General features: G+C 41.8%; 1 protein-coding gene across 6 annotated transcripts in view; it reads left to right on the forward strand.

Annotated features, from left to right (window-relative positions):
* LOC106587185 (nuclear factor of activated T-cells 5) overlaps window positions 1-25539 on the forward strand; it is a 52836-nt gene that overhangs the window by 14159 nt on the left and 13138 nt on the right. The window contains exons 2-4 of one of the 6 annotated variants that reach the window (XM_045708948.2): window positions 12298-14158; window positions 23941-24003; window positions 24593-25268. In XM_045708948.2, the coding sequence (XP_045564904.1) occupies window positions 24616-25268 (653 nt within the window). In that variant the 5' untranslated portion in view covers window positions 12298-14158; window positions 23941-24003; window positions 24593-24615. Of the gene's footprint in view, window positions 1-12297; window positions 25269-25539 lie in introns of those variants that run through there. The other 5 variants (XM_014175281.2, XM_082969481.1, XM_082969483.1 and 2 more) reach the window with 5 other exon arrangements.

A 25539-nucleotide genomic window follows, 5' to 3' on the forward strand; every position in this document is an offset into this window, starting at 1 on the left:
GGGTTTCTAGAAGAAAGCTTATTCTGATGCCAAGACAAAGATGCAAGTGCTTGGAGCCAAACGTCATTTAAATTATGACTGGACGAAGGTGCTCTGGTCAGATAAGACCAAAATTGAACATTTTGGTCAGATACAGCATCGGCATGTTTGGGGTCGAAACAGAGATACATATAAGAAGAGGCACCTCATACCCACGGTGAAATATGGTGGTGGGTCAGTGATGTTCTGGGGCTGTTTTAATTCCAGAGGTCCAGGGGCACTGGTTAAGATTGATGGCATAATGAATTCCAGGCAATTTTTGGCTGAGAATCTGGTTGCCTCTGCCAGAAGCCTGGGACTTGGCCGTAGGTGGTCTTTCCAACAAGACAATGACCTAAAATATACCTCCAAATCCACACAGAAATGGTTCTGTGACAACAAAATCAATGTTCTGCCATGGCCATCTCAGTTGCCGGACCTCAATCCAATCGAAAACCCGTGGGTTGAGTTGAGGAGGGCAGTTGAGAAGCGCAAACCCAAGAATGTGAAGAATCTTGAAAGGATCTGCAAAATCCCTCCAAATGTGTTCCATAACCTTGTCAAACATTACAGGAAAAGACGCCAAGTACTAAATTAGGATAAATAAATAAAATAAAAGGAGTGCCAAAAATTATGACACTTTGATTTTGGTGAAATGTATTTTGTATTAAATAATTGTATGATTTTGGTTGGTTCCATTGAAACATTAATAAAGTACAGTATTTCTCACATGTTGGTATTTTTAGTTTTTCTCTATAAGTTATATTGTTTATATTTTTTTAAGTATTGTTTGTGCATTGCCAGTCAGGGGTGCCAGTAGTTTTGGATCCCACTGTGTATATACTTACATTTTATTGCTGTTCCATGTTACAAACATATTGCTCACCATATGTCTTCTGCTGAGGGACGAGAGAGCCATGAGATAATCAATTTGATCAGTTGTGGCAATAAAAGTGCTGAAAACAAATTGGCTCCCTATTTTAAAAACAAGATGGCGAACAAGCTATGAAGGAAAAATACTGGAACTTTTGTGAAACTAGCGCAAGAATAATTGTGATATTGTCAAAATGAAACGATATATCGTCCAAAATGATATCCCGATATGTAACTGTATGGATTTTTTTTTCATCACTAGTCCGCGCAATTAATCTCTGAGGTAAATGAACTCTAATTTCAGTGTTTGGCTGGTTCTTTTTCTGATTGTCCTGTTTGGGAGGCTGAGAAGCTAAAAGCTTGGCTTGGTGATGTCATGCAGTGAGTGTATTTGTGCGTGCTGAGTGACCACAGGCCTCCTTGTTGCCTAAGCATGGTTTTCCTGCTGGCTGGAGAAATGCCTATGTGGGCACACTAAGCTCATTGTGAAGCAGGGTTCTTGTGATAATGGGGGAGTGGGGGAATGGCAGTCCTGTGATGTGTCCTATGAATGAGACAGGCAGTAACAAGATAGATCATAGCAGATGGACCCTATTGTGACTGACAGCCCACACCTGATGGTATGCAAGGCCTGGTCTGCAATCGTACCCGTAAATTGACAGTTGATAGTCGGATTAGATGATTGTCATAATAGGGAAAGAAGGATGTTTTTAAAATGGTTAAATAAAGGTTGGCAATAGGTTTAGCTACTTAAGACTCTTACTGCATGTTTATGGACCAAGAAATCTGTAGATCAGTGTGTGTATGTGCGTTCTCACTTCTCAAACTATGGGCAGATTTCAGCTGTTAAGACACAATGTGCATCGTTGTTTCATCTTTTTTTCCTCCACTCACTCTCCCTGTTAGATATATTATCCACATATATGGCTTCGTAGCGAATGTAATCGCCATTAGCTAGTTCTCATAGTATCTGAAAACCTCAACAAGTGATTGAGTTATTTCGAATTTAGTCATGGCAGCTGAGTTATTTAGAGGTGCGTCCTGACGGCAAAAAAACCAAAATACAAATATATTCCGGATCACAGAAAACGACTAAAAATACTAGTTTCATAAGAATCCATGATCACAAATCATGACGTTACGTTGGACCTATTTGCATTGAATAGATATTGTCAAACTAACAGCAGTGCCTATATGATGTCCTTCCATACAGGCGTGACATGCTGGAGTGATGCTGCTATGCAAATGTTGTTGATCAGTAGGCTACTATACGTCCCAAATAGAAGGGAAACAGATTGTCATCTGTAGCACCATAGACTCCACTGATCAGCCAAAACAAGCTCAATAACTCAATGCATGCACACATTCTTATTGAATATGCATTCACATGTATTGTGAGTAGGCCTATGCCATCTTAATTTACCCAGTTTATCAAGAGATTTACCATTCAAATAAAATGTTATGTAGTTAGATTGGTAAAACAAAGGCAAATGTATAGTTAGATTTTTTTTAATTGATGAATTAATGCATACATGGCTGTCTCTGGGAAATGTTATGATATTGAATATCGGCCTAAAATATCGGCCTCTCAAAATTGGTATGGGCATTAGCCCTAAAAAAAATCCATATCGGTCGTTCTCTAAACAGAACATGCAACTCACAGATGCAACAGCATTCGTCCTTCTTACTGAATTCCGATGCGCAGTTTGAAGATGTTAGAATAACTATCCACATTTACTGTTCCTCAGCCAACAAGACGAGTAACGAACAGCAAAATCACTAGCCTATGTCAATCTACTATCCTCCATAGTAAAAAGTTGACCTACTCTGTTGGTCAGCTTGTTGTTGTTCGGTGCGAGAAAGAAATTCCAAACAGACTCTGGGACAGTTGTGCAACAATAGATCCCATATTCATACAACTAGTACATCAAAATAACTTGAAAAAGTATTGAGGCTCATGCGTCAGATCAGAACTTTTGGCTTATAATTATGATAAACAATTATTTCTTAACATTATAGCTGCGCGGCAATGCACACACGTCAGTAGGCTATGCGTGAATGTTCCTTCCATAATGTAATTAGAGAGAAAGCAACATCGTTATCAAAAGCACACTGCACATGCAAGCGGTTTCATGTGACAGAGATGAATGAAAATGTCCATTCGAAATTTTGAGAGATGGGAGATCTAAAGATGCAGCAACAAACATGGGTTGCTAATATGACTAGGATTGTGCCTTAGGCTATTGGACAATGAAAGAAAGTTGATTTGAAAACCAATAGAACGTGAGAGAAATAGGCTAATTGTTTCAGTGGCATATGGAGTTGTTTTTTTTTAGAATTGCCTCCGCGTTTATAGAAACGGATTTTGGCTCGGCTACTTGGAAGCAATGTAAGACATGCCTCATGATATGAAGTGAAACGTTAAGGTTTCACACAATACGTATACGTTTTCAAAATGCATACTGCCTCCAGCTCTTGTGGTGGGATTCGCTGAATCCTGCCCACCGTTGCCTAAGCACTTGAATGGCGAATGAGAAGCGCTCTTCAATTAACAGTTGAGAAGTAAAAATAGTAGCTCTCTTTAATCGTGACCATCAAATGTGTAGAATTGTTGCACAATGATTGGGCTAATAGAAGCATGTTTCATTCCAGCAGCAACAGGATTTGTAGCAGCAGCTCTCGAACAGATCTTCCACTCAAACTACGCTCTGTATCTGTAAACTGTGCATTCGTGATAATTAAGAATCACAACAACTAACAAAAATACACGCGCAATTGAATTCCACAGTAGGGCTCACTGTGACTGGCTAGTTCGTCCTGATGATGGTGGGTGGTGTTGCGTTGCGAGCCAGTCAGAGGTAGGCCTAATCTGATTCCAAGAAGTGGTCTCTGGTCACCATGAGATTAGCTGGACAGAAACAGGATGCAGGTCACGATTTCTGAGCCTTGTATGACACCAACGGCTGCCCTTAACCCAGGACCTGGCTGCCTTTCACTTCTACAACAAACACAGATGGAGAAAGAACAAAGAGTGAGAAGACCAAAGATGCATAGACTACACAGATCACATTCTGAGAGATATGGGACCTGATAAAGATAATGCACAGTATATAAAACCAAACCTCTCAACTTACCTTGTGATGCGTTTCACTCAATGGTTAACAAACCTCAGCTAGTTTGTTTCTTCCCCTGTCATACTGAATGGAATAAATGATACACACTAGGAACACACTGGTTGTGTGGAAAGAAGCCTGCTGTAAAAGTAGATCTGCTCTAACCTAACCTCTACACTCCTCGTGACTCCTCCCAAACATTGTACTGCAACTGGGCTATAACTCAAATATTGCCACTCATTAAGTAATTTATTTGAGCTATTTGCCCCAACATCATTGTTCCAAGTAGTACAGTGATTTGAAAATACAGATAAAATTCAGAATCCTCATCTTGTTATTTGTGATCAAATTCACCTAAGCTTTTCCTACGAAACAGGAAGTGGACTGGAGGCTGAGGGTATGGGCCCCTATGTTAGTCACACATTGTGTTTGTTTTTTCTTTCAGGTGGTTGATTCATCTCTGTCTCTGTGTGAAGAATAGATCTGCTCTGGGATTCAATTCCATGGAGAGCATTGTCATAAAACATTCATCAGTGGATGGCTTAGGTGACAGGACATGGCACTTGCCATGCATTAGGAAGTAGCTGAGAAGACCAGACCTGCTCTATTGGATTCATGAAGCCATTATGTTGTTATCTCAGGTAGTGAGAGATTGTGACTGGTCTGGGGCTGAGGACAGTCTCATTTGCATTTGGTTTCCAGTGTTCAGGTACCCTAGATAGAGATATGAATGTTCCTTTGGTTATGCACAGACAGAGACCCCAGTTCAGCTGTGTGGTGGGACAGTGTATTGGGAACCTGTAGGAGTTTATTCTGTGACTGGAACTGTGTGTGGGAGAGAACATAAAGTAATAGTTGTCTGTTGTGCTTTTAACCAAACTGTTTCCACAAGACTGTGACTGACACACATCACAGTGTCTTTGTTAGTCTTTTTTGCAATGTCGTTGTTGGAGGTGGGCTGGTGACCACATCTATAATGATGTCACTAGGCCGTGTGGTCCTTGTTTACACCTCTGTTTGGGCAACGGGCACAGCAGCAAGAGATGAGGGTTGATGACGGTACGGTAACACTGGTAATGCGCAAGCCAACTGTGCTCTGATTGAGCTTGCCCCCTAGATGTCAACACATGGAGGACGTGAACATTTACATGAATTTCCTGGAGAGAGTGAGAGGGGACAGATTTCCTGGAGAGAGTGAGAGGGGACAGACTTCCTGGAGAGAGTGAGAGGGGACAGATTTCCTGGAGAGAGTGAGAGGGGACAGATTTCCTGGAGAGAGTGAGAGGGGACAGATTTCCTGGAGAGAGTGAGAGGGGACAGATTTCCTGGAGAGAGTGAGAAGGGACAGATTTCCTGAAGAGAGTGAGAGGGGACAGATTTCCTGGAGAGAGTGAGAGGGGACAGATTTGCTGTTGGGTGATACCGTGGAAGCATTTTATCACTCCATCCCTTAGTTGTCAGGCGCATTTGAATCATGCCTCTGTTAGGTTGGCCAAATCGAGACCGAAGGGCATTGCAGTGGTTGAGATTGTCATAGTTGCCTTTGGGAAAACCTTTTTGTTGTGGCTTGAGTGGACTCTTGGTGATATAGGTTACTGTTGGGTGTGAGAATCACAGTGGACAGGTTAGGCTAGGCCTACTTGTCAAATAAGTTTTGGTTGACATTTGTGGTGAATACTTTTAGCACTTATTTTTGTCGCAACAATTTCACCATGTTTCAGTCATACATTTTATCAAGTCGCGTGGATGGCAACATCTTCCTTCCTGTTGAACAAATTTGAAACCACGCTTTTAATGTCATCATTCAACATTCCTCACTCAAAATCGTATTTTTCTGTGTCAATGTTTTACATTTTACATTTTTTACATTTTAGTCATTTAGCAGACGCTCTTATCCAGAGCGACTTACAAATTGGACAAAGTAGGTGGGCCATATGTGACTTGTGCTTCAATGGTTTGTGTTGGTTTGCCGTTAGGAGTGTATTTTGCGAAGATGTTGAGTTCTCCCTCTGGGCTCATACCAGAGTAGCACCTGATTTGAATATAGAGTTGATGGCTGCCCAGATCCTTTGACTGCTTTAGATGTCAGGGGAGGCCGTGGGTGGCGTTTAAACATTTGACCGATTTTATTTTTATTTAATTAATTTTTTAACACATGAGTTACCATTGCTTACTGAGATTATTCTGCAGTATTTACAGTAACTCTGGCAGTTGTTGAAATATCCACCTGTAATGGTAGGCTAACTTATTTAGGGATATATATATGTGTCTGTTTTTCTCCTCATTAGCTCAGGAGAAGAGACAACTCTCTTATGGAAAGTGCCCCCATGTTCCCTGTTGCTATGGCGTCAGTGGCAGCCCTCATGTAGGCTTGGTTGTAAACATATCAGGAGTGTTGTAAATGGCTCACTGCAGGTGCCAGCCCTCTGAATGTGTTTCTCCCTGCCTGGGTTGCACATCAGATGTGCTGCTGTGAAGGTAAGCCTATTCTTTATCCTTCCTAGTGTCTCTTCATTTACTGGTGTCCCACCATAGTGTAGCCTAGCCACCCTGCACCTTTATCCTACGTTGGCTGTTTTTGTTTTTCTCAATGGCCTCCATTTCTATTTGACAAGCTTCCAATGACAAGCTGATAGAAAAAGGTTGGTGAACGCCGTAACAAGACAAGTGGTGGGAGGGGAGGGGGACAGAAGGGGTGTTAACAGTCATTTGGCCAAAAACGCAGTGCCACGCCCCAGGTGCTAGGGCTAGTAAGAGCAAGCAGCAGGAATGTGAGGGAAATGAATGGGAGTGTAAGTCCTGCCTTTCCCATGGTGAGTGGTCTCTCTTTACGCTTTTACTTCGACAGAGTTGTGCAGTAAAAACTGAACACAAGGGTGTCACATGCTATGGACACGATTTTTAACTGTGTGGACGTTTTTGAGATCAACTTTGCCTGGATTTGCCTCTAAAGAAGATGAATCTTTGAACAGTAGGCTACATGTGGCAGATCATAGGCTTGGCACAGTTAGGCTAAATAAATTGTACCCATATCTTAATTATAATTTAAACCCTATCATCATTGCGTGAATAGTGACAGCATTATTTATTTGAGAAATGGGATGGTGGCATCTTTCCCTTCATTCATTTTAGTTTAGAAGCAGATCAAATCAAGTAATTGGCATCTTAAATCCAGTTTTGGAGCTGTGAACTGATTCACTTTCTGAAATGTGACATCTGTCAGAATAGGACAGGAAATGAAGTTATCCTCATTTTCAGTCTGACTTGATCAAATTCACAGAACAGCAAAACAGGGTGTAAGAATATAGAGCATATTAGAATGAAGGCAACACATGGTGTCAAGTCAATGTGTTTATTTAGCCAGTTAATGATATTGACCCTTGTTTTTCTTTTCCCCATGCGAAAGGAAAATCGTGTTTAGCGATGTGAAAAGAAAGCACTGTGCTCTGTTTGTGAGGGAGGAAACTATGCAGCAGAATAGGAATTTTCACTCTTTATAAAGTCCCGGGACTGTGGAAACACTAAAACAGGCCAGCCACTGATTCCAGAGCAGAGCTCTGAGAGCAGAGTACACACTTTCTGTCTGTGCGGTCTGCATTCTGTTTACTGGAAGGGCCCGTGCAGAGTGCACATGTTCCCGCATGTGCCATCAGTGTGGCCAGGGAGGACTGGTAGAGGGAATGGTAAACGGAGCGGCAGACTCAGAGAATTGGAGAGAAAGTGTGTTTGTTTATGCCTTTCTTTTCTGAAGAGGTTACCTAACGTAGAAGCATTTAAACCACACCAGGTCCCCTTGTGCCGCTGCAACGTGAAGCTGGGATGAGGAGGCGGTGGACTTTGTCGTTTTCAGGCCCCTCTGTGTGGGAAACTGTGTTTTCATCCAGAATGAGCAGTGCTGTGGGACTCTCAAGGCCTGTGGGCTTGTTTCACTGCTTGCTTCCCATGTTAGTCTGTAGTAGACAGCCAGCGGTAACAATGGGAGGGTTAAGTATCTGATACACACACCAAACCCCGGGACTCAGCTGCAAGTAATTAAAGCTGGCAGTTGGCAGAGAGTCAGGCGACTGTAATGGCCGCTGTAAGTTCATACCATAATATTTGGAAGATGAATAGGGTCTGGTAGTAAACGTGTTGTATTGTTGTTGACCTATGGCTTTCTAGCTCCCCTCCCTCTGTCCCGTTCGCCCTGAGGGGGGCTCTCTCTACTGTAATCAGTTCTGAAATGCTACTTATTGACATGCCAGGGCTTTTGCTGTGACCTGTGTAGTCTTGTTTTTTCCATAGTCGTTTTATCCCTGAGGTGTTACCATCTCAGGTTTGAAAGTAAAAGATGGTTTCTTTCTCAGAGAACCCTTAGCAGGCCATTCATTTGATTCTACTTTGACATGACTGCATGGATTCATTCAGATCTGATGTTGCAATCTCAATCATAAAGAGAAAAGTAGCTATTGAGCTTTTTGTCTTGTAAAATATATAAAGTATCAGCAGGGGCTTTACTAGGACACTAAAAGCAATTGATTTAAATGATAATTGGGATAGGGAATTTGATGCTCAGTAGGACTTGTTTGTTTGGGCTGACTATGACCCTATTCCCACTACGAGATATGAAGGAGAGTCTGAGGAGCGGGGTGGTGAAAGAAAATTCAACTTTTCAATTCACATTACATCCTTGCTTTACCTTTTGTAGTGGCTGGCAACACAGCATTCTTTGTCCGCTGCTCAAATTTAACATAAATATCACAGTAGCCACTAGCCAGTAAGCACAAACTATTCAACAATGACCAACTTTTCTTCTAAAACATATAACCTTATTGAATAATGCAACCAAACCATATTACACTCTTGAATAATACAACAATTCACAAGCATGTATGTGCAGACAATTAAAGGGTTTATTTTCTCGTCTGTAGCCTACACTCGTTACATTTTAGCTTCAAGATAAAGGCACAGAGTTGCTATAACGGCATGTTTTCATCAAGTAAAGTTAGCCTATCAAAGCTGTTTTATATGGAAGCCCATAACTGCCACAAAAAAAATAAAATGCCTCATGATTTGTCAACGTGCACAATTAGTCTGATCTTCAGTCTGATCAACTGTAGTCTACTGATAACAACTACAGCTGCAGGTAGCCTAGAGAAGCCTATGCGATTCGATCCCATCAGCGCCTGGCCAGGGGAAACGTAACCTCATGTTTTTATAGCCTACGCTATGTATTTATAGTAGGGATGAAACGATTCACCCGATTTTCAGTTGTTTAACATCGGTCCACGGACCTCAAAACGATCCAAATGCAGCATGCATAAGTCAGAAAATCTATTCAAACGTTGCGAATCGCCAATTCACTTTTTTTTGGTGACAACTGATGTGTCCTCTCATTCATGATCAAACTAGCAATGTAACTGTGTTGAGTCATTGATCTACAAGTCATTTTGCATGCCGAACAAGCCCAGGGAATATCAGTAGCCTAGTCAAACTGCACACTGTGCCCAGCTTTGCGTGCTGACCAACGCATGTTAGGCGGCCTGTCCCTGCAGGATCATGTACATCTGTTCGGCACCTTCAGCATTCAACTGCTAAAATGGCTTGCACGATATAAGGCTTTATTAGTTGATTGACAGCATATGTCATTTTCTAGATTTTTATCAATGTGCTGTTGAAAATTGTGTTTTACCAGAATAAAAGTAAGCTACCGGAGACTACTCTCAACTGGCTATACCTGTTGAACGGGGCTTACAATAGATTTTATTTCAGGGGCCTCCCAAGTGGCGCAGTGGTCTAAGGCACTGCATTGCAATGCTAGCTGTGCCACTAGACATCCTGGTTCTAGTCCAGGCTCTGTCGCAGCCGGCCGCGACCGGGAGACCCATGGGGAGGTGCACAATTGGCCTAGCGTCGTCTGGGTTTGGGGAGGGTTGGGCCGGTAGGGATGTTCTTGTCCCATTGCTCTCTAGCGACACCTGTGGTGGGCCGGGCACGATGCACGCTGACACGGTCACCAGGTGTTTGGTGTTTCCTCCGACACATTGGTGCGGCTGGCTTCCAGGTTAAGCAGGCATTGTGTCAAGAAGCATTGCGGCTCGGCTGGGTTGTGTTTCGGAGGACGCACGGCTCTTAACCTTAGCCACTCCCGAGTCCGTACGGGACTTTCAGCGATGGGACAAGACTGTAACTACCAATTGGGGAGAAAAAGGGGTTACAAAATAAATAATAATAAAAAATATATATATTATTTCAATTGTTTAGGTTCAACATCAGCAATAGTTTTGGTACTTTTGCTTTAAACATTAGGGACACTTGCTCTTTCCATGACATAGACTGACCAGGTGAAAGCTATGATCCCTTTTTGATTTCACCTGTTAAATCTACTTCAATCAGTGTAGCGAAGGGGAGGAGACAAGTTAAAAAATGATTTTGAAGCCTTGAGACAATTCAGACATGGATTGTGTATGTGTGCTATTCAGAGGGTGAATGGGTAAGACAAAAGATTTAAGTGCCTTTGAACAGGGTATGGTAGTAGATGCCAGACGCACCGGTTTGAGTGTGTCAAGAACTGCAAAGAACTGCAGCGCTTCTGGGTTTTTCACACTCAACAGATTCCTGTGTGTATCAATGGTCTACCAACCAAAGGACATCCAGCCAGCTTGACACAACTTTGGGAACCATTGGAGTTAACATGAGCCAGCATCCCTGTGGAATGCTTCCGACACCATGTAGAGTCCATGCCCCGACAAATTGAACCTGTTCTGAGGGCAAAAGGGGGTGCAACTCAATATTAGGAAGGTGTTCCTAATGTTTTGTACACTCCAGTGTATATGGTAATTAGATATACAGGGTAAAGTTGATCATTTCATGACAAGAAATCACTTTTAGGAGGTGCACTGCATTGCTAAAGCGGGAGGAGAAAAGAAGCTAGCTAAAAATGTCAAACGTTCAAAACCAATCGGTTTTGAGATGGGGTGAAACCCAAAGTTGTGCTATATTCATTGGCTATGTCATAGCTAATTTGGAAACAATAAATATTGATACATTACTAGCCCAAACACGTAATCTGCAAAAATGACAAGTTAATTAATGGGCAAAGGTGATTTCAGAACCAATGTGGGGAGACAAAAAACATAAACTACATTGCCCACCCCTAATCTGATAGTGGTGGTAGATTCCTAGTCTCCCTTATGGCTCAGATCAGGCTCAGTGCTGCCGGCACCTACTGCGAGAATTTCAGAATGTAACAGGCTGTTACTGCAATTTCAGGTAAAAACTCAATAAAATAAGTCTCAAATATGAGGAAAATGTCTATACAATTCAGCTGTTTCAAAAACATTGCTCTGGTATTGCCATTTATACTTTAGGAGTGTTGGCTCAATGAGACAATTCTGTTCGCACTGCCCTGCTTCAAGGTGGGCAACTGTCGGGAGAGTGTCATGCACTATCTCTGAAGTAATATGTGTAGCCAACGTTATATTAGTAAAAGTCTAGTAAGTGTGAAGAGGCTCTATCTGCAGAACCATAGATAGTCCTGTTGGATGTGTGAATGTTCTGATCGTCATCACAAGTAGTGTAGCGCTTGAAGTCACCTCCCTCCACACCCGCCTTCCTCCAGTCCTCCTCAGCCCCTATTGTTTTCAGTGTGGTGCTCATCAGCATACTTAACATGGCTCGGGGGGCATTGTGCTCTTGTTCCTCTAAATAGCTCCCTGCCATTTTTCAGGGAGGGGGCCGAGCAAGACGTCCCAGGCCCCTGGCACAGACACGTGAGGATGGGGGTTGGTAGGTGGTGGGGGCACCGGGCAGCAGCTGATAGGCCAGGCTGTGGAGACATGGTAGGAATCTGGACTGGGGCTGTATTTATCACTATGCTCTTGTTGTTATAGTACATTTTATAAACTGCTAGGCCATTTTCCAGAGTGCTGGCCAGGCATGACAATGCTCTGGGCCTGGTACAGGGTCAGTGTCAACTGACAAAGGCATGCTGTACCATGTTTACGAAGGTTATTGTTTTCGCTGTTTAACATTTTTCTTGATGTTTATAAGGAGAGCCTATAAGTATAGGTGAAAGGAAAAAAAGAACCATACTCACAGAATTGTATTTTACTCAAATTTTGAAAAGGAGGAGCTGTAACTTTGCTGTATTTAAACTTGTCTTTAGAATTCTGAAAGAGCTTCATGTACAGTAAATCTGCTGACTTCTTTGCAAGCGCTCTCATGCTGTGAGATTATGAACAGCATTTCAAGTCCTTACAAAGGGACTCGACTCACCTCCTGAACCCCCCTTCTCTCTTTTCTCTTCTCACAGAATCCGTGTATGACCTTCTCCCCAAAGAGCTGCAGCTGCCGTCCTCCACTCAGCAAAACCCAGTAGCAGCCATGAGCCAGAAGAGCGGTGGAGAGGCGGTTCCCCCTCCCTCAGCTGCCCTTGACTCAGGTAAGCCCCTCCTTCTCTTCTGCCTCCATGGTAACAGTGAGCAGTGCTGGTAATGGTTCCATCCTGTTTCCTGGAGTCAACCCTTCTTTAGGCTACCTGCAAGACCATTTCCAACTACATTAGGGGTAGGCAGCACACAGTCTGTACCTGTAGGCGTACACCTGCATGTAGAGTACAGCCAATAGGCAAGGAGCAGCTGCTGAAGACCGGAGTTATGAGGCCTTATTGCCGTCTCCCTTGGGCGTCCTGTGGCCCTCAGAAACGACATACTGCGATGCCATCCCTGGGCCCTGGGGGCTTGCTCACATCTCTGAAGACTGAACAGTTCTGACTGTGAGTGATGGGAACGACCTGTTCCTGTTTTTATTTGTTTTGGTGTGCATTATCCCCTGGGTTTTACACAGAGATAATTATTGCAGACATGCAGAACTGTGAGCACCTTTATATCATGATCTGTTGCTGGTTGCTATGAACCTCACAGTTCAGATGTAATCAGCTCCAGCTGCAGCCCCTTTTAGAATCCCAATCAGAGGGCAAGACTGAAAATGAGCAAACCAGCTCAAAAAGCATTCCCTGGTTTTGTGCTGACACAATGATTCTATACAGGGACTGTAGGATCCAAACATCTCTTTATGACACAGGCCTACAGGTTGCAAGCAGATCAGAAAGCCCTCTTTTAATGTGCTTTAGGGTGGACATTTTTAAAGGTTTTCCCATCAGGGCATTGGGGCTGTTACACACAATCAGAGAGGGCATTCTTGCTCTCCATAGAAATCCAACTTCATGATCCTAACTCAAAAATTGGCTAAATGGATTGCACTGTTTTGAGTGGTTGGGTTATGCCAAAACGAAGTCATGCCTTTCAGTCCTTGCTGGGAACACTGTGCCTTGCAGTTGGAGTCTAAGGTACCCCTCTTCATTCCATGCCATTAGAGGACACCCCTGTTTCTTTCAGGGCACACAAGACCTACAGAGTCCCCATCTTCTTGGGCTGTCTGAATGATCTTTAATACAGCAGTCTGTCTATTTGGGGTCCACTAAATCATGAAAGGCAAAATATACCCCATTAATTGACAATAGCAATTGGCTCCAAGTCTGTTATTGTACATTTGTGAAGATAGATGTTACAAAAATGCAAACCATCTCTCTTTGGGACAAGACACAAGTCAGAAGCCGGGTACAAAACCATTTCTGTACTGCTCACAAAATCATTGTTTGAGATCCAAAAATGTTAAGTAATTCAGTGATACCTCTTTGCAAAATTCCAGAAATATCACTAACTGTTTACTTATGTGTTTTGCAGCTATTTTGCTTAACCAGTTAGTGCCACACCATTATTTAAAGTAGTATCTTCTGACACGATGCATCAGTCTGTGTAAGGCTAAATAGTACATCTAGTACACTACAGTACTTGCACATAAGGAATCCAGAAAATCACTGAAACTAGTATGTTTGCAACTGTAGGCCTAAATGTTAATTAACCCAATATCATATTCAAAGCAAGAGGAAAAAATATAAAGCACAACACCTTTTTCTGGTTACATTTGTCACAACCTGAACGTTCAAAATGCAATTCACTTTAGCTCTTTTTACTCTGCCCCTTACCAAAGTGCCTCGGTTTAGAGTGAGTTTCAGTAGAACCAGAAGTCTGTTGCCTTCGGACATCAGTGCTTCAATGCAGCCAATGCAGCCCTCAGACAAGGCGGGACATACTGGCTGTAGCTGGAGGAAGGTGAAGTATTTTTCAGTTTACATGAAATTTAATTTGGGACTGTAGGTTTTACTGCAAATTAGCCTTCTTCTGGCTATCTCTTCTTCTTTTCACTTTTTTTGTGAACTTTATTTTGTACCCCAAATCTTTGAAAGCAAGTATTGAAAAAATACTTTGACATTAAAATGTAGGTTTCTATTGGTTCTCTGTCAAATGAGGACAACTTTTTAATTTTAGGCTGTCCAGCCGTTCAGGTTAGTTTGTTTTGGTCACACCAGCCAATTTTGCCTGTCGCTTTGGCTCTTTGTTCAAGTAGTTTCTCCCTCCCTGTATCCCTGCACAGCCTTCCTCCATTTGCCAGCCATATAGCTCTCTGCTGAAGCATCTCTGCGCTGGCCTTTTTACACTTTTACTGTTTTATGCTGTTACTGTACTTTGCAAGGCGGGTGCATGCTGGCTGTGATATTACCCTACTCCCATCACCCATCCTTTGCCTGCCCTGCTACTTTTTATAGCTTGGCCTGGCTGTCACCACATCCCTGATGCCAGTGTCCTTACTGTTTAGCTCTATACGGCTGCACACTTCCATTTTCCTGTTCCTATCCCTGTTCTTATCCTTGTCCTACCACCCCTGCCAGTAACCTTAAGGTTTTGTTACTTCTGTTTGTCCCCTCCCCTGATCCCTCCGTTTTGAGATATGGCTGAATGGAGATGTAGCATCACTCTAGGTTGGCTTCAGCTGTTATGTAGGAATGTCGGCTATTTTTAGTCAACTCTGGCCATACAAAATTCATATTGCTTTTACTTTGTTGATTAGCTCTCCACTTTTTATTTTTCTAATTGATGTAACATGTTATTGACTTCCATTTAGAAGTCTGAAATGAGCATGAATTATTTGTTGTCTGAGGTCAACTTTCTTCCTTGCCTTTTAGTCAGTCTACAGTCATGGCCAAAAGTTTTGAGAATGACACAAATATTAATTTCCACAAAGTTTGCTGCTTCAGTATCTTTAGATATTTTTGTCAGATGTTACTATGGAATACTGAAGTATAATTACAAGCATGTCATAAGTGTCAAAGGCTTTTATTGACAATTACATGAAGTTGATGGAAAAAGTCAATATCTGCAGTGTTGACCCTTCTTTTTCAAGACCTCTGCAATCCGCCCTGGCATGCTGTCAATTAACTTCTGGGCCACATCCTGACTGATGGCAGCCCATTCTTGCATAATCAATGCTTGGAGTTTGTCAGAATTTGTGGGTTTTTGTTTGTCCATCCGCCTCTTGAGGATTGACCACAAGTTCTAAATGGGATTAAGGTCTGGGGAGTTTCCTGGCCACGGACCCAAAATATCGATGTTTTGTTTCCCGAGCCATTCAGTTATCACTTTTGCCTTATGGCAAGGTGCCCCATCATGCTGGAAAAGGCATTGTTCGTCACCAAACTGTTCCTGGATGGTTGGGAGAAGTTGCTCTCAGAGGATGTGTTGGTACCATTCTTTATTCATGGCTGTGTTCTTAGGCAAAATTGTGAGTGAGCCCACTCCCTTGGCTGAGAAGCAACCCCACACATGAATGGGCTCAGGTAGAGGTCGACCGATTATGATTTTTCAACGCCGATACCGATTTTATTGGAGGGCCAAAAAAAAGCTGATGCCGATTAATCGGCCGATTAAAAAAAAATAAAAAATATTAAAAAAAATACAAATAAAAATTGTAATACTGACAATTACAACAATACTGAATTAACACTTAATTTAACTTAATATAATACATCAATAAAATCAATTTAGCCTCAAATAAATAATGAAACATGTTCAATTTGGTTTAAATAATGCAAAAACAAAGTGTTGGAGAAGAAAGTAAAAGTGCAATATGTTCCATGTAAAAAAGCTAACGTTTAAGTTCCTTGCTCAGAACATGAGAACATATGAACGCTGGTGGTTCCTTTTAACATGAGTCTTCAATATTCCCAGTTAAGAAGTTTTAGGTTGTAGTTATTATAGAACTATTTCTCTCTATACGATTTGTATTTCATATACCTTTGACTAATGGATGTTCTTATAGGCACTTTTGTATTGCCAGTGTTACAGTATAGCTTCCGTCCCTCTCCTCGCTCCTACCTGGGCTCGAACCAGGAACACATCGACAACAGCCACCCTCGAATCAGCGAGCAAGGGAAACAACTACTCCAAGTCTCAGAGCGAGTGACGTTTGAAACGCTATTAGCGCGCACCTGCTAACTAGCTAGCCATTTCATATCGCTTACACCAGCCTCATCTTGGGAGTTGATAGGCTTGAAGTCATAAACAGCGCAATGCATTGCGAAGAGCTGCTGGCAAAACGCACGAAAGTGCTGTTTTGAATGAATGCTTACGAGCCTGCTGGTGCCTACCATCGCTCAGTCAGACTGCTCTATCAAATCATAGACTTAATTATAACATAATAACACACAGAAACACGAGCCTTAGGTCATTAATATGGACGAATCCGGAAACTATCACGTTTATTCTTTCAGTGAAATACGGAACCATTCTGTATTTTATCTAAAGGGTGGCATCCATAAGTCTAAATATTCCTGTTACATTGCACAACCTTCAATGTTATGTCATAATTATGTAAAATTCTGGCAAATTAGTTCGCAACGAGCCAGGCGGCCCAAACTGTTGCATATACCCTGACTCTGCGTGCAATGAATGGAAGAGCAGTGACACAATTTCACCTGGTTAATATTGCCTGCTAACCTGGATTTCTTTTAGCTAAATATGCAGGTTTAAAAATATATACTTCTGTGTATTGATTTTAAGAAAGGCATTGATGTTTATGGTTAGGTACAGTCGTGCAACGATTGTGCTTTTCTCGCAAATGCGCTTTTGTTAAATCATCCCCCGTTTGGCGAAGTCGGCTGTCTTTGTTAGGAAGAAATATTATTCCCAGTTCGCAACGAGCCAGGCGGCCCAAATTGCTGCATATACCCTGACTCTGTTGCAGAGGTGACACATTTTCCCTAGTTAAAAGAAATTAATGTTAGCAGGCAATATTAACTAAATATGCAGGTTTAAAAATATATACTTGTGTATTGATTTTAAGAAAGACATTGATGTTTATGGTTAGGTACACGTTGGAGCAACGACAGTCCTTTTTCGTGAATGCGCACAGCATCGATTATATGCAACGCAGGACAGGCTAGATAAACTAGTAATATCATCAACCATGTGTAGTTAACTAGTGATTATGATTGATTGATTGTTTTTATAAGATAAGTTTAATGCTAGCTAGCAACTTACCTTGGCTTCTTACTGCATTCGCGTAACAGGCAGGCTCCTCGTGGAGTGCAATGTAAAGCAGGTGGTTAGAGCGTTGGACTAGTTAACCGTAAGGTTGCAAGATTGAATCCCCAAACTGACAAGGTAAAAATCTGTCGTTCTGCCCCTGAACAAGGCAGGTAACCCACCGTTCCTAGGCCGTCATTGAAAATAAGAATGTGTTCTTAACTGACTTGCCTAGTTAAAAAAAAAAATTACAAAAAAAAAAAATTCAATTCCACCAATAAATCGGTGGCCAAAAATACCGATTGTTATAAAAACGTGAAATCGGCCCCAATTAATCGGCCATTCCGAATAATCGGTCGACCTCTCGTCTCAGGATGCTTTACTGTTGGCATGACACAGGACTGATGGTAGCGCTCACCTTGTCTTCTCCGGACAAGCATTTTCCGGATGCCCCAAACAATCGGAAAGGGGATTCATCAGAGAAAATGACTTTACCCCAGTCCTCAGCAGTCCAATCCCTGTACCTTTTGCAGAATATCAGTCTGTCCCTGGTGTTTTTCCTGGAGAGAAGTGGCTTCTTTGCTGCCCTTCTTGACACCAGACCGTCCTCCAAAAGTCTTCCTCACTGTGCGTGCAGATGCACTCACACCTGCCTGCTGCCATTCCTGAGCAAGCTCTGTACTGGTGGTGCCCCGATCCCGCAGCTGAATCAACTTTAGGAGACGGTCCTGGCGCTTGCTGGACTTTCTTGGGCGCCCTGAAGCCTTCTTCACAACAATTGAACGTCTCTCTTTGAAGTTCTTGATGATCCGATAAATGGTTGATTTAGGTGCAATCTTACTGGCAGCAAAATCCTTGCCTGTGAAGCCCTTTTTGTGCAAAGCAATGATGACGGCACGTGTTTCCTTGCAGGTAACCATGGTTGACAGAGGAAGAACAATGATTCCAAGCACCACCCTCTTTTTGAAGCTTCCAGTCTGTTATTCGAACTCAATCAGCATGACAGAGTGATCTCCAGCCTTGTCCTCGTCAACACTCACACCTGTGTTAACGAGAGAATCACTAACATGATGTCAGCTGGTCCTTTTGTGACAGGGCTGAAATGCAGTGGAATTTTGGGGGGGGGGGGGGATTCAGTTCATTTGCATGGCGAAGAGGGACTTTGCAATTCATCTGATCACTCTTCATAACATTCTGGAGTATATGCAAATTGCCATCATACAAACTGAGGCAGCAGACTTTGTGAAAATTAATATTTGTGTCATTCTCAACTTTTGACCATGACTGTATATGGGGAAAACATTTTGTAAAATTAAATCCAAATTGGAACTAATGCCAAGCATTTTAAGGGAGCTCATTTCAAGTAGTGCAGTTCACAAGAGAGTCTGTTTTTCCGTTTTAAGTAGGTAATTGCAGTGGGAGTCTTTTTATAGGTGTACACCCATTAGAGAGGGCAAGGACCTTATGTTACTTTTTCACATAATTTCATTCAGTTCATCTTTAGGAATGTTTGTTCAGTTCAGACCTTACTATCCCAGCCACTCCTTCTCCTGCTTCCCACCCATGCTAAAGGGTCCGAGTTTGCTTGTGCCAACTTAGCTTCTGCATGAGTTTAAAGTGGAAATGCATTTTATTTTACAAGCTCCAAAATGACACTCAGTCAGTACATTGAACATCACCTGATCAATATCGGCATCCACACACCTCAGCAATATATTGACAAGTGAACATACTCCACAAAGTCTTTTGAAATGTTCTTCCTTTCTTTGTTTCAATAATATTCAGCAAATGCACAAAGTGAATAGCTTTTTTGTTGATTGGATGCAAGTTGTTTTGCTATTAATGAACTTAACTTGCATTTTAGCTGGGCCTCACAGGTGTTGTGGTGGGTTGTGTGACTGTGTCTGTCTATCAGTAGTGAAGACATTTAGTCCCAAGGGCTCTTAACCTATCAAAATTCACCCAGGGTGTTGAGTAGGTTCGTCTACACTTTTAGACTTCTTATTATTTTAATTTATTTAATTTTATTGCATTTACATGTTTTTTGTGTTGTATTGCAACTTAGTTTTTGATGTCAAAGTTTTGTTTATTTAATTCTGCATTTAAATGGTAGTGGAACATAGTGTAGAAGGGGGTGGGGTTAAAGGGACATAAAAAAAAAAAAATCTATTTCATTTTCATCATCTCCAGCACCACCTCAACATCAACATATGCGAAAATTGTGCATTTTTGTGTTTTGTAGTACAAAATATAAAGATATGTTTTTCCAATGACATCATCAACCAATTAGTTGGTAATATCTACTCAAAATGTGTCAAACACCGATGTCATTGGAAACACTTAACTTCCGCTATCTTTTTTTTACTATAAAACATAGAAACGCTCCATTTTCCCTTATGTTGATGTTGGGGGGGTGTTGGAGATGATGAATATGACGTTGAGAAAAAAAACGTTTTCCTACAAGGGTTTAAGCAGAACTTGGGCTAGGATGGAACATGCAATGGTCCCATAGGTGGAGGCATGGGTCTTCGGTAATGCGTTTACAATAAGAGCAAATGTTCTATGTTCATTTGAAAATGTATTAAGTCTACGCTGTAATACACCTTGAATATTATTGCCTCCATCTGCTGGGACTGGGCAATAATCACATTGGTTTTAAGAGCATGGTGATTTGCAGCCACTTTAAGCATTTTTGTTAAGTGGAAATTGGTAGGGTTTGTGGAAAGAACAGCCTACATATATTGAGTGATACTACCGGTACTACCATTTTATGGCCGAAACAAATAGTTCCAGTGCCTTCAGAAAGTATTCATACCCCTTGACTTATTACATATTTTGTTGTGTTAAGACCTGAATTTAAAATGTATGAAATTGTTTTTTTCTCTCCCCCATCTACACACAGTACCACATAATGACAAAATTAAAACATGTATTTAAACATTTTAGAAAATGTATTGAAAATGAAATACAGAAATGTTGAATTTACTAAGTATTCACACCGCTGAGTCAATACATTCTAGAAGCACCTTTGGCAGCGATTACAGCTGTAAGTCTGCTTTCCACACCTATTTTAAGCACTGTCAAATTGGTTGTTGATCATTGCAAGACAACCATTTTCAGGTCTTGCCATAGATTTTCAAGTAGATTTAAGTAAAAACTCAGCCACTTGGGAACATTCACTGTCTTGTTAAGCAACTCCAGTGTAGATTTGGCTTTGTTTTAGGTTATTGTCCTGCTGAAATGTGAATTAATCTCCCAGTGTCTGGTGGTAAGCAGACTGAACCAGGTTTTCCTCTAGGATTTTGCCTGTGCTTAGCTCAAAGGGATATTCAATGTCTGCTTTTGTTATTTCAATGTCTGCCCTTCTTTAGGAGGCATTTGAAATCCTCCCTGGTCTTTGTGGTTGAATCTGTGTTTGAAATTCACTGCTCGATTGAGGGACATTACAGATAATTGTATATGCGCGGTAACACGTTAAACGCTATTATTGCACACAGAGTGAGTCCATGCAACTTATTATGTGACTTGTTAAGCAAATTTGTACTTCTGATCTTATTTAGGCTTGCCATAACAGAGGTTGAATACTTATCGACTCAAGGCATTTAGAATTTTTTTTAAATTATATTTCAAAAACATAATTCCACTTTGACGTTATGGGGTATTGTCTGTAGGTTAGTGACAAATCTCGATTGAATCGATTTTAAATTCAGGCTGTAACACAACAAAATGTGGAAAAAATCTACTGTGTGAATACTTTCTGAAGGCACTGTATAAAATGTCTTCATAATATACACCATTTTATGTATGAAGTTCTCTAGCTTCAACCTATCTGTACTTTGTTCCTCTGGATGTCTCGGAACCAAACCTCCTCAGAGTAATTATACATGAAGCCTTCAACCTTTTGTCCTCCATCTCCCTTTGAATATTGAATTGCAATGCATTTCGTTAGCCAGGGTATTATGCACAAACGGAGCAGGTGATGACTCAAAATTCAAACAAGAAATGAATCCTGAATCTCTGCCCTTCAAGTCAGCCATTTTGGTGGTTATAGCTGTCCTATTGGCCAGCTGTCTTTTTTCTTTTAGAATGGAAGGGCTCCTATTGAACAGGATGTCTTCATTACCATCTGACGCTCAGCATTTCAAGGTTATCAGATGTACTGTGCGGTTTGCACGTATAATAGTTTGTCAAGATCAAAAGGTTTAAAACCAGGCAATGCTTTACGAGGGCCAGTTTCCTGGACCCAGATTAAGCCTACTCCTGAATTAAAAATAATCTCCAATGAAAGTGCTTTTTAGTCCAGAAATAGTCTTAACTTGACATGATGACCAAAGACACATTAGGCTTTAAAGAGGCTAAACAACAGGGGTTAAAAGGTGTCTGTGATAAATGCCTCTTTCTGTGGCCAAGTGCCTTTCTCCTGTGATAAATCAGACTTCCTGATTTAAATTATTTATACCCTGGATAAAGAGATGCAGCTGGGCTTTCCTCCATCCTCCCTGTAGGTGTCTCTGGGTTTTCTCTTCTTTAAGACCTGGCTACATTTTAAACATTTTAAACAATCAGCCTTGCGTGTTTAGACCAGAAGGCTAATGGGGGCGTGGTAGAGGGAGAGAGGGAGATTCTATCCAACGGTTCTACTGCTCCACAGCACAGGCCAAAAACAGCGGGATTTCATTCTCTCCCGCAGCGTTTGCTGTCCTGACGTTTATTACACGGTTGTCTTTAGTTTCATTACACTCAAAGCAGGGCAACTCGTTTTTAGATGAGGAAAAAAATTAATTACCTCCCTCCTCTGGAGAGACAGCAGGACATAAAAGGGCAGTTGTTTGAAATGTGTACACAACTCACGGATGGGACAATTTACTCAGGCATATTTGCCAATGTACAGTAGTCTACAGAAAGCTTTTAGGCCATATAAATACGTCAGGAGGAAGCAGAGTAAAAGCTGTGAACCTTTACAAAGCTGGAGGGGTTTACTGGACTGGGTTTCTTTGAGGCCTTTGTTTCTCCAGTTTCTGTGAGTGTTTTTAAGTGTGGTGAGAGGGCGCTCAAAGTGGCTACAAATCATTCCCTGTGGTTCCAATCTTAGCAGGGCCTGTATGTCCAAAAATCTGCATGAACAGCACATCATGAAATGTGTTTCAAAAGAATGCGTCATATTTAGATTTTGTACTTGACATCATTTTGTAATTAACTAATCCTTCAGCATTTCAAAACCACTGTTCTGTTATGTTTTTTCTTGTTTTAAAACTGATTTTCATTTGATATTACATGGTTGTGAAAATGGAACTAGTTCTTTTGGGTCTGAGGGAGGAAGTTTACAGCTGCCATGGAGAACACATTTCTGTCTTGCTGGATCCCAATCGAACTAAAATTATTCCTGTCTCTTGCATAAAACATTTAATTATAATCTATTGGGTAAAATAGCTGCTCCCTACCATCTGCAATCAGGTGGAAGTTTGTCTGGTTGCTAGATTGCGTCTGTTTGCAGAAATCCATACAATGTGCTGTATGTTCTGAAAGCATTCCTGTTCATCAGAGCATAAATAGATGTATGGCTTTATCCATTTCTTCTGCTTATCATGGCTACTCTTCAATAAATTCAAATAGTTTAGCCACTAAAATTAATTACAGAAAAATAAAAACCTATTAAAGCAAAATGATGTTCGATATTGTTGCAGTCAGGTGTGGTTCCTACATATGAGTGCATTTGGAATGGGAAAAGTGAGAGGGCTTGTGGGTGGAATGTAAAGTGACTGGAATTTCTTCATAGACAATGCACCACATTGGCTTGTAATGAGTCATAGATATCTGGCATTCTTCCGATTACCAACAAAAAGCTATCTTATTTTTCAGTCATAAGCACTGTAGCTACAGTTTTGAATGATGTGTAACCTAGTTTCACCTCTTATTTTTAATTGTTTTTATTGACATGTTGAATTCACAGTCTCGATAAAGGTTTTACAAATTAGGATAGCTTGTCTGCCTCTCCTCTCCCTTCTCCTGCAACAGTCTTCAGGATTTCACATCCATGCATCCTAGGGCTAGGCCCTTAGGCCACCAAGGCTTCCATTTCTTCCATCATATCATCTCGAGTAGACAGTCAGGTATTGCGTGTTTATTTCTGACCATGGGGTGTAATAAGCATTCTCCAACTCCATGTTTTTTGTCACCCTTATATGCCAGTAGCCAAACTATCCAGTTTGTTTTCACAGAAGTGGAAGATGACAATCTACCATGCAGCATCTGCCATTTCACCTTCTTGAAGCTGCACTCTACTGTACCCTGCATTGAGGACCTGATAACTAGGAATGCTTTTGAAATGTACTCAACATTTGCTGCCATTTTCCTCAGGTGTTTTAGGAGGACTTTCAGAAAAACATATTGAGCAGGAATAGAACGAGACCCTTGAATGACGGTTCCATTTTCACAAATACTTTTTGTTCAACAGTTTTTATTTTTTATTTTTTTTTAATTACATTTGAATGTTCAGCTCTTATTGCTCATTCGCTGTCTCGTTTTTATTCCAGGAAGTTCCCTCTGAAGCAGGGAGTGTCTGCATATAAAATGGTCTGCAGTTCTCTGCTTCATAGGTCAGAAGCTTGTTTATTTTGTCTCTGTGGCTACGTTCAGTCCCAACTAAATTGTTTGAACCTGTATGACAAAAAGCTCTATTTGGCACGCATCATCTACACACCAGATAATCTTCATTTCATTTGAACATCCCTCTATGTGTAGATTTCCCAGTTAATTTCTGTTCATGGCAAATGCTATTGAAAATCAAGTCCCAGTGTCACTGAAAGATGGCTAGAGAATTGGATTACTGCACGTTCTGGGGCACAATTTTTTTTTGTTGCAGATTGAATTAGAAACTCTCTGCGTATCAATTTCAGATAATTAGATATTCATGTCAGAAAATGCATGACTTTCCATGTATATTATGTCCTATAATGACTCTTTTCCCCCATTTTTGTGGTCAGAACACACTACATACACTCGCACACACATAGACACACTCACACATCATGATGCAATAAAAGAAAAGTGAAAATTATAATTGGATGACCAAAGAAAAGCTACAAAAAAATAAAAAATCATGCACAAATTTCGCTGCTTGAATGGGACTGCTAGCCAATGCTGGTTGAGATGCCTTTATTTACTGTCCAATTATATACACTGTAGATGCCACCACCGTCTCCTCTTCTATGACCATGGGAGGCCCTCGCAGTGCTTTTCCCACCTCTTCCAGCTCCATCGTGCACTCCACTACTTCAGCCACCGACCAGACCTCTGCTCACACCGGCATCGCTGCTCCAGACGAAGGTGTAAGTAGCAGAGCGGTGCCGGAGATGCTTGGCGCCGAGGGCGGGACTGGCAACAGTGGGAGTGCTGGTGGCGGCAGGGCTGGTGGCGGCAGGGCTGGCGGCGAGAAAGGAGGAGGGGCCGGATCCCTAGGTGGAGGAGGAAGAGGGGGGGCATCCCAGGAGGCCCAGCAGCACCACCAGATGACCCCCTCCAAGCGGCGGACGGTGCTGAATATCTCGCCTCCGCCCGAGGACCTGTTTGACGACAGCCGCATGTCCTGCCAGGAGGATCAGCTCCAGGACTCCGAGCAGAGCAACAGCATCTGGATGGATGACTCCGCCTCCAACTTCAGCATCGTCAGCTCCAGCTCCTACAACGACAACACAGAGGTGCCCCGGAAGTCCCGCAAGCGCACCCCCCGCCAGCGACCCGGCCCCAAGCCTGCCTCGGCCGAGGAGGCCAGCATGGACGTGTTTGATGCAGACAGTGCCAAAGGGCCTCACTTTGTGCTCTCACAGCTGGGCTCAGACAGCAAGGCCTGTACCAAAGGAAGGTGGGTGCCCCTGGATCTCTTTTACAGTGAAATTAGCCCATGTGGATACCTATCTAGCCTACTGTTTACTTCCTTTTGGTCTGCAGAGTTAACTTTCCTGTTCTTTTACATCTCTGAGCTGGCTCTATGGACTTTGGTTGAGTTTCAGTTCTCAGTTTGAATCTTGTCTGGAGCACAGAATGGAAATACATTTAGAAATACATTAAGACAAGTTAAATGTCATAAAGTGATGAATTCATCGAAAAACACTGATAGACTTATACCATTACAA

This window comes from Salmo salar, chromosome 26 (assembly GCF_965601325.2).
Source record: "Salmo salar chromosome 26, fSalSal1, whole genome shotgun sequence".
Lineage (NCBI taxonomy): Eukaryota > Metazoa > Chordata > Actinopteri > Salmoniformes > Salmonidae > Salmo > Salmo salar.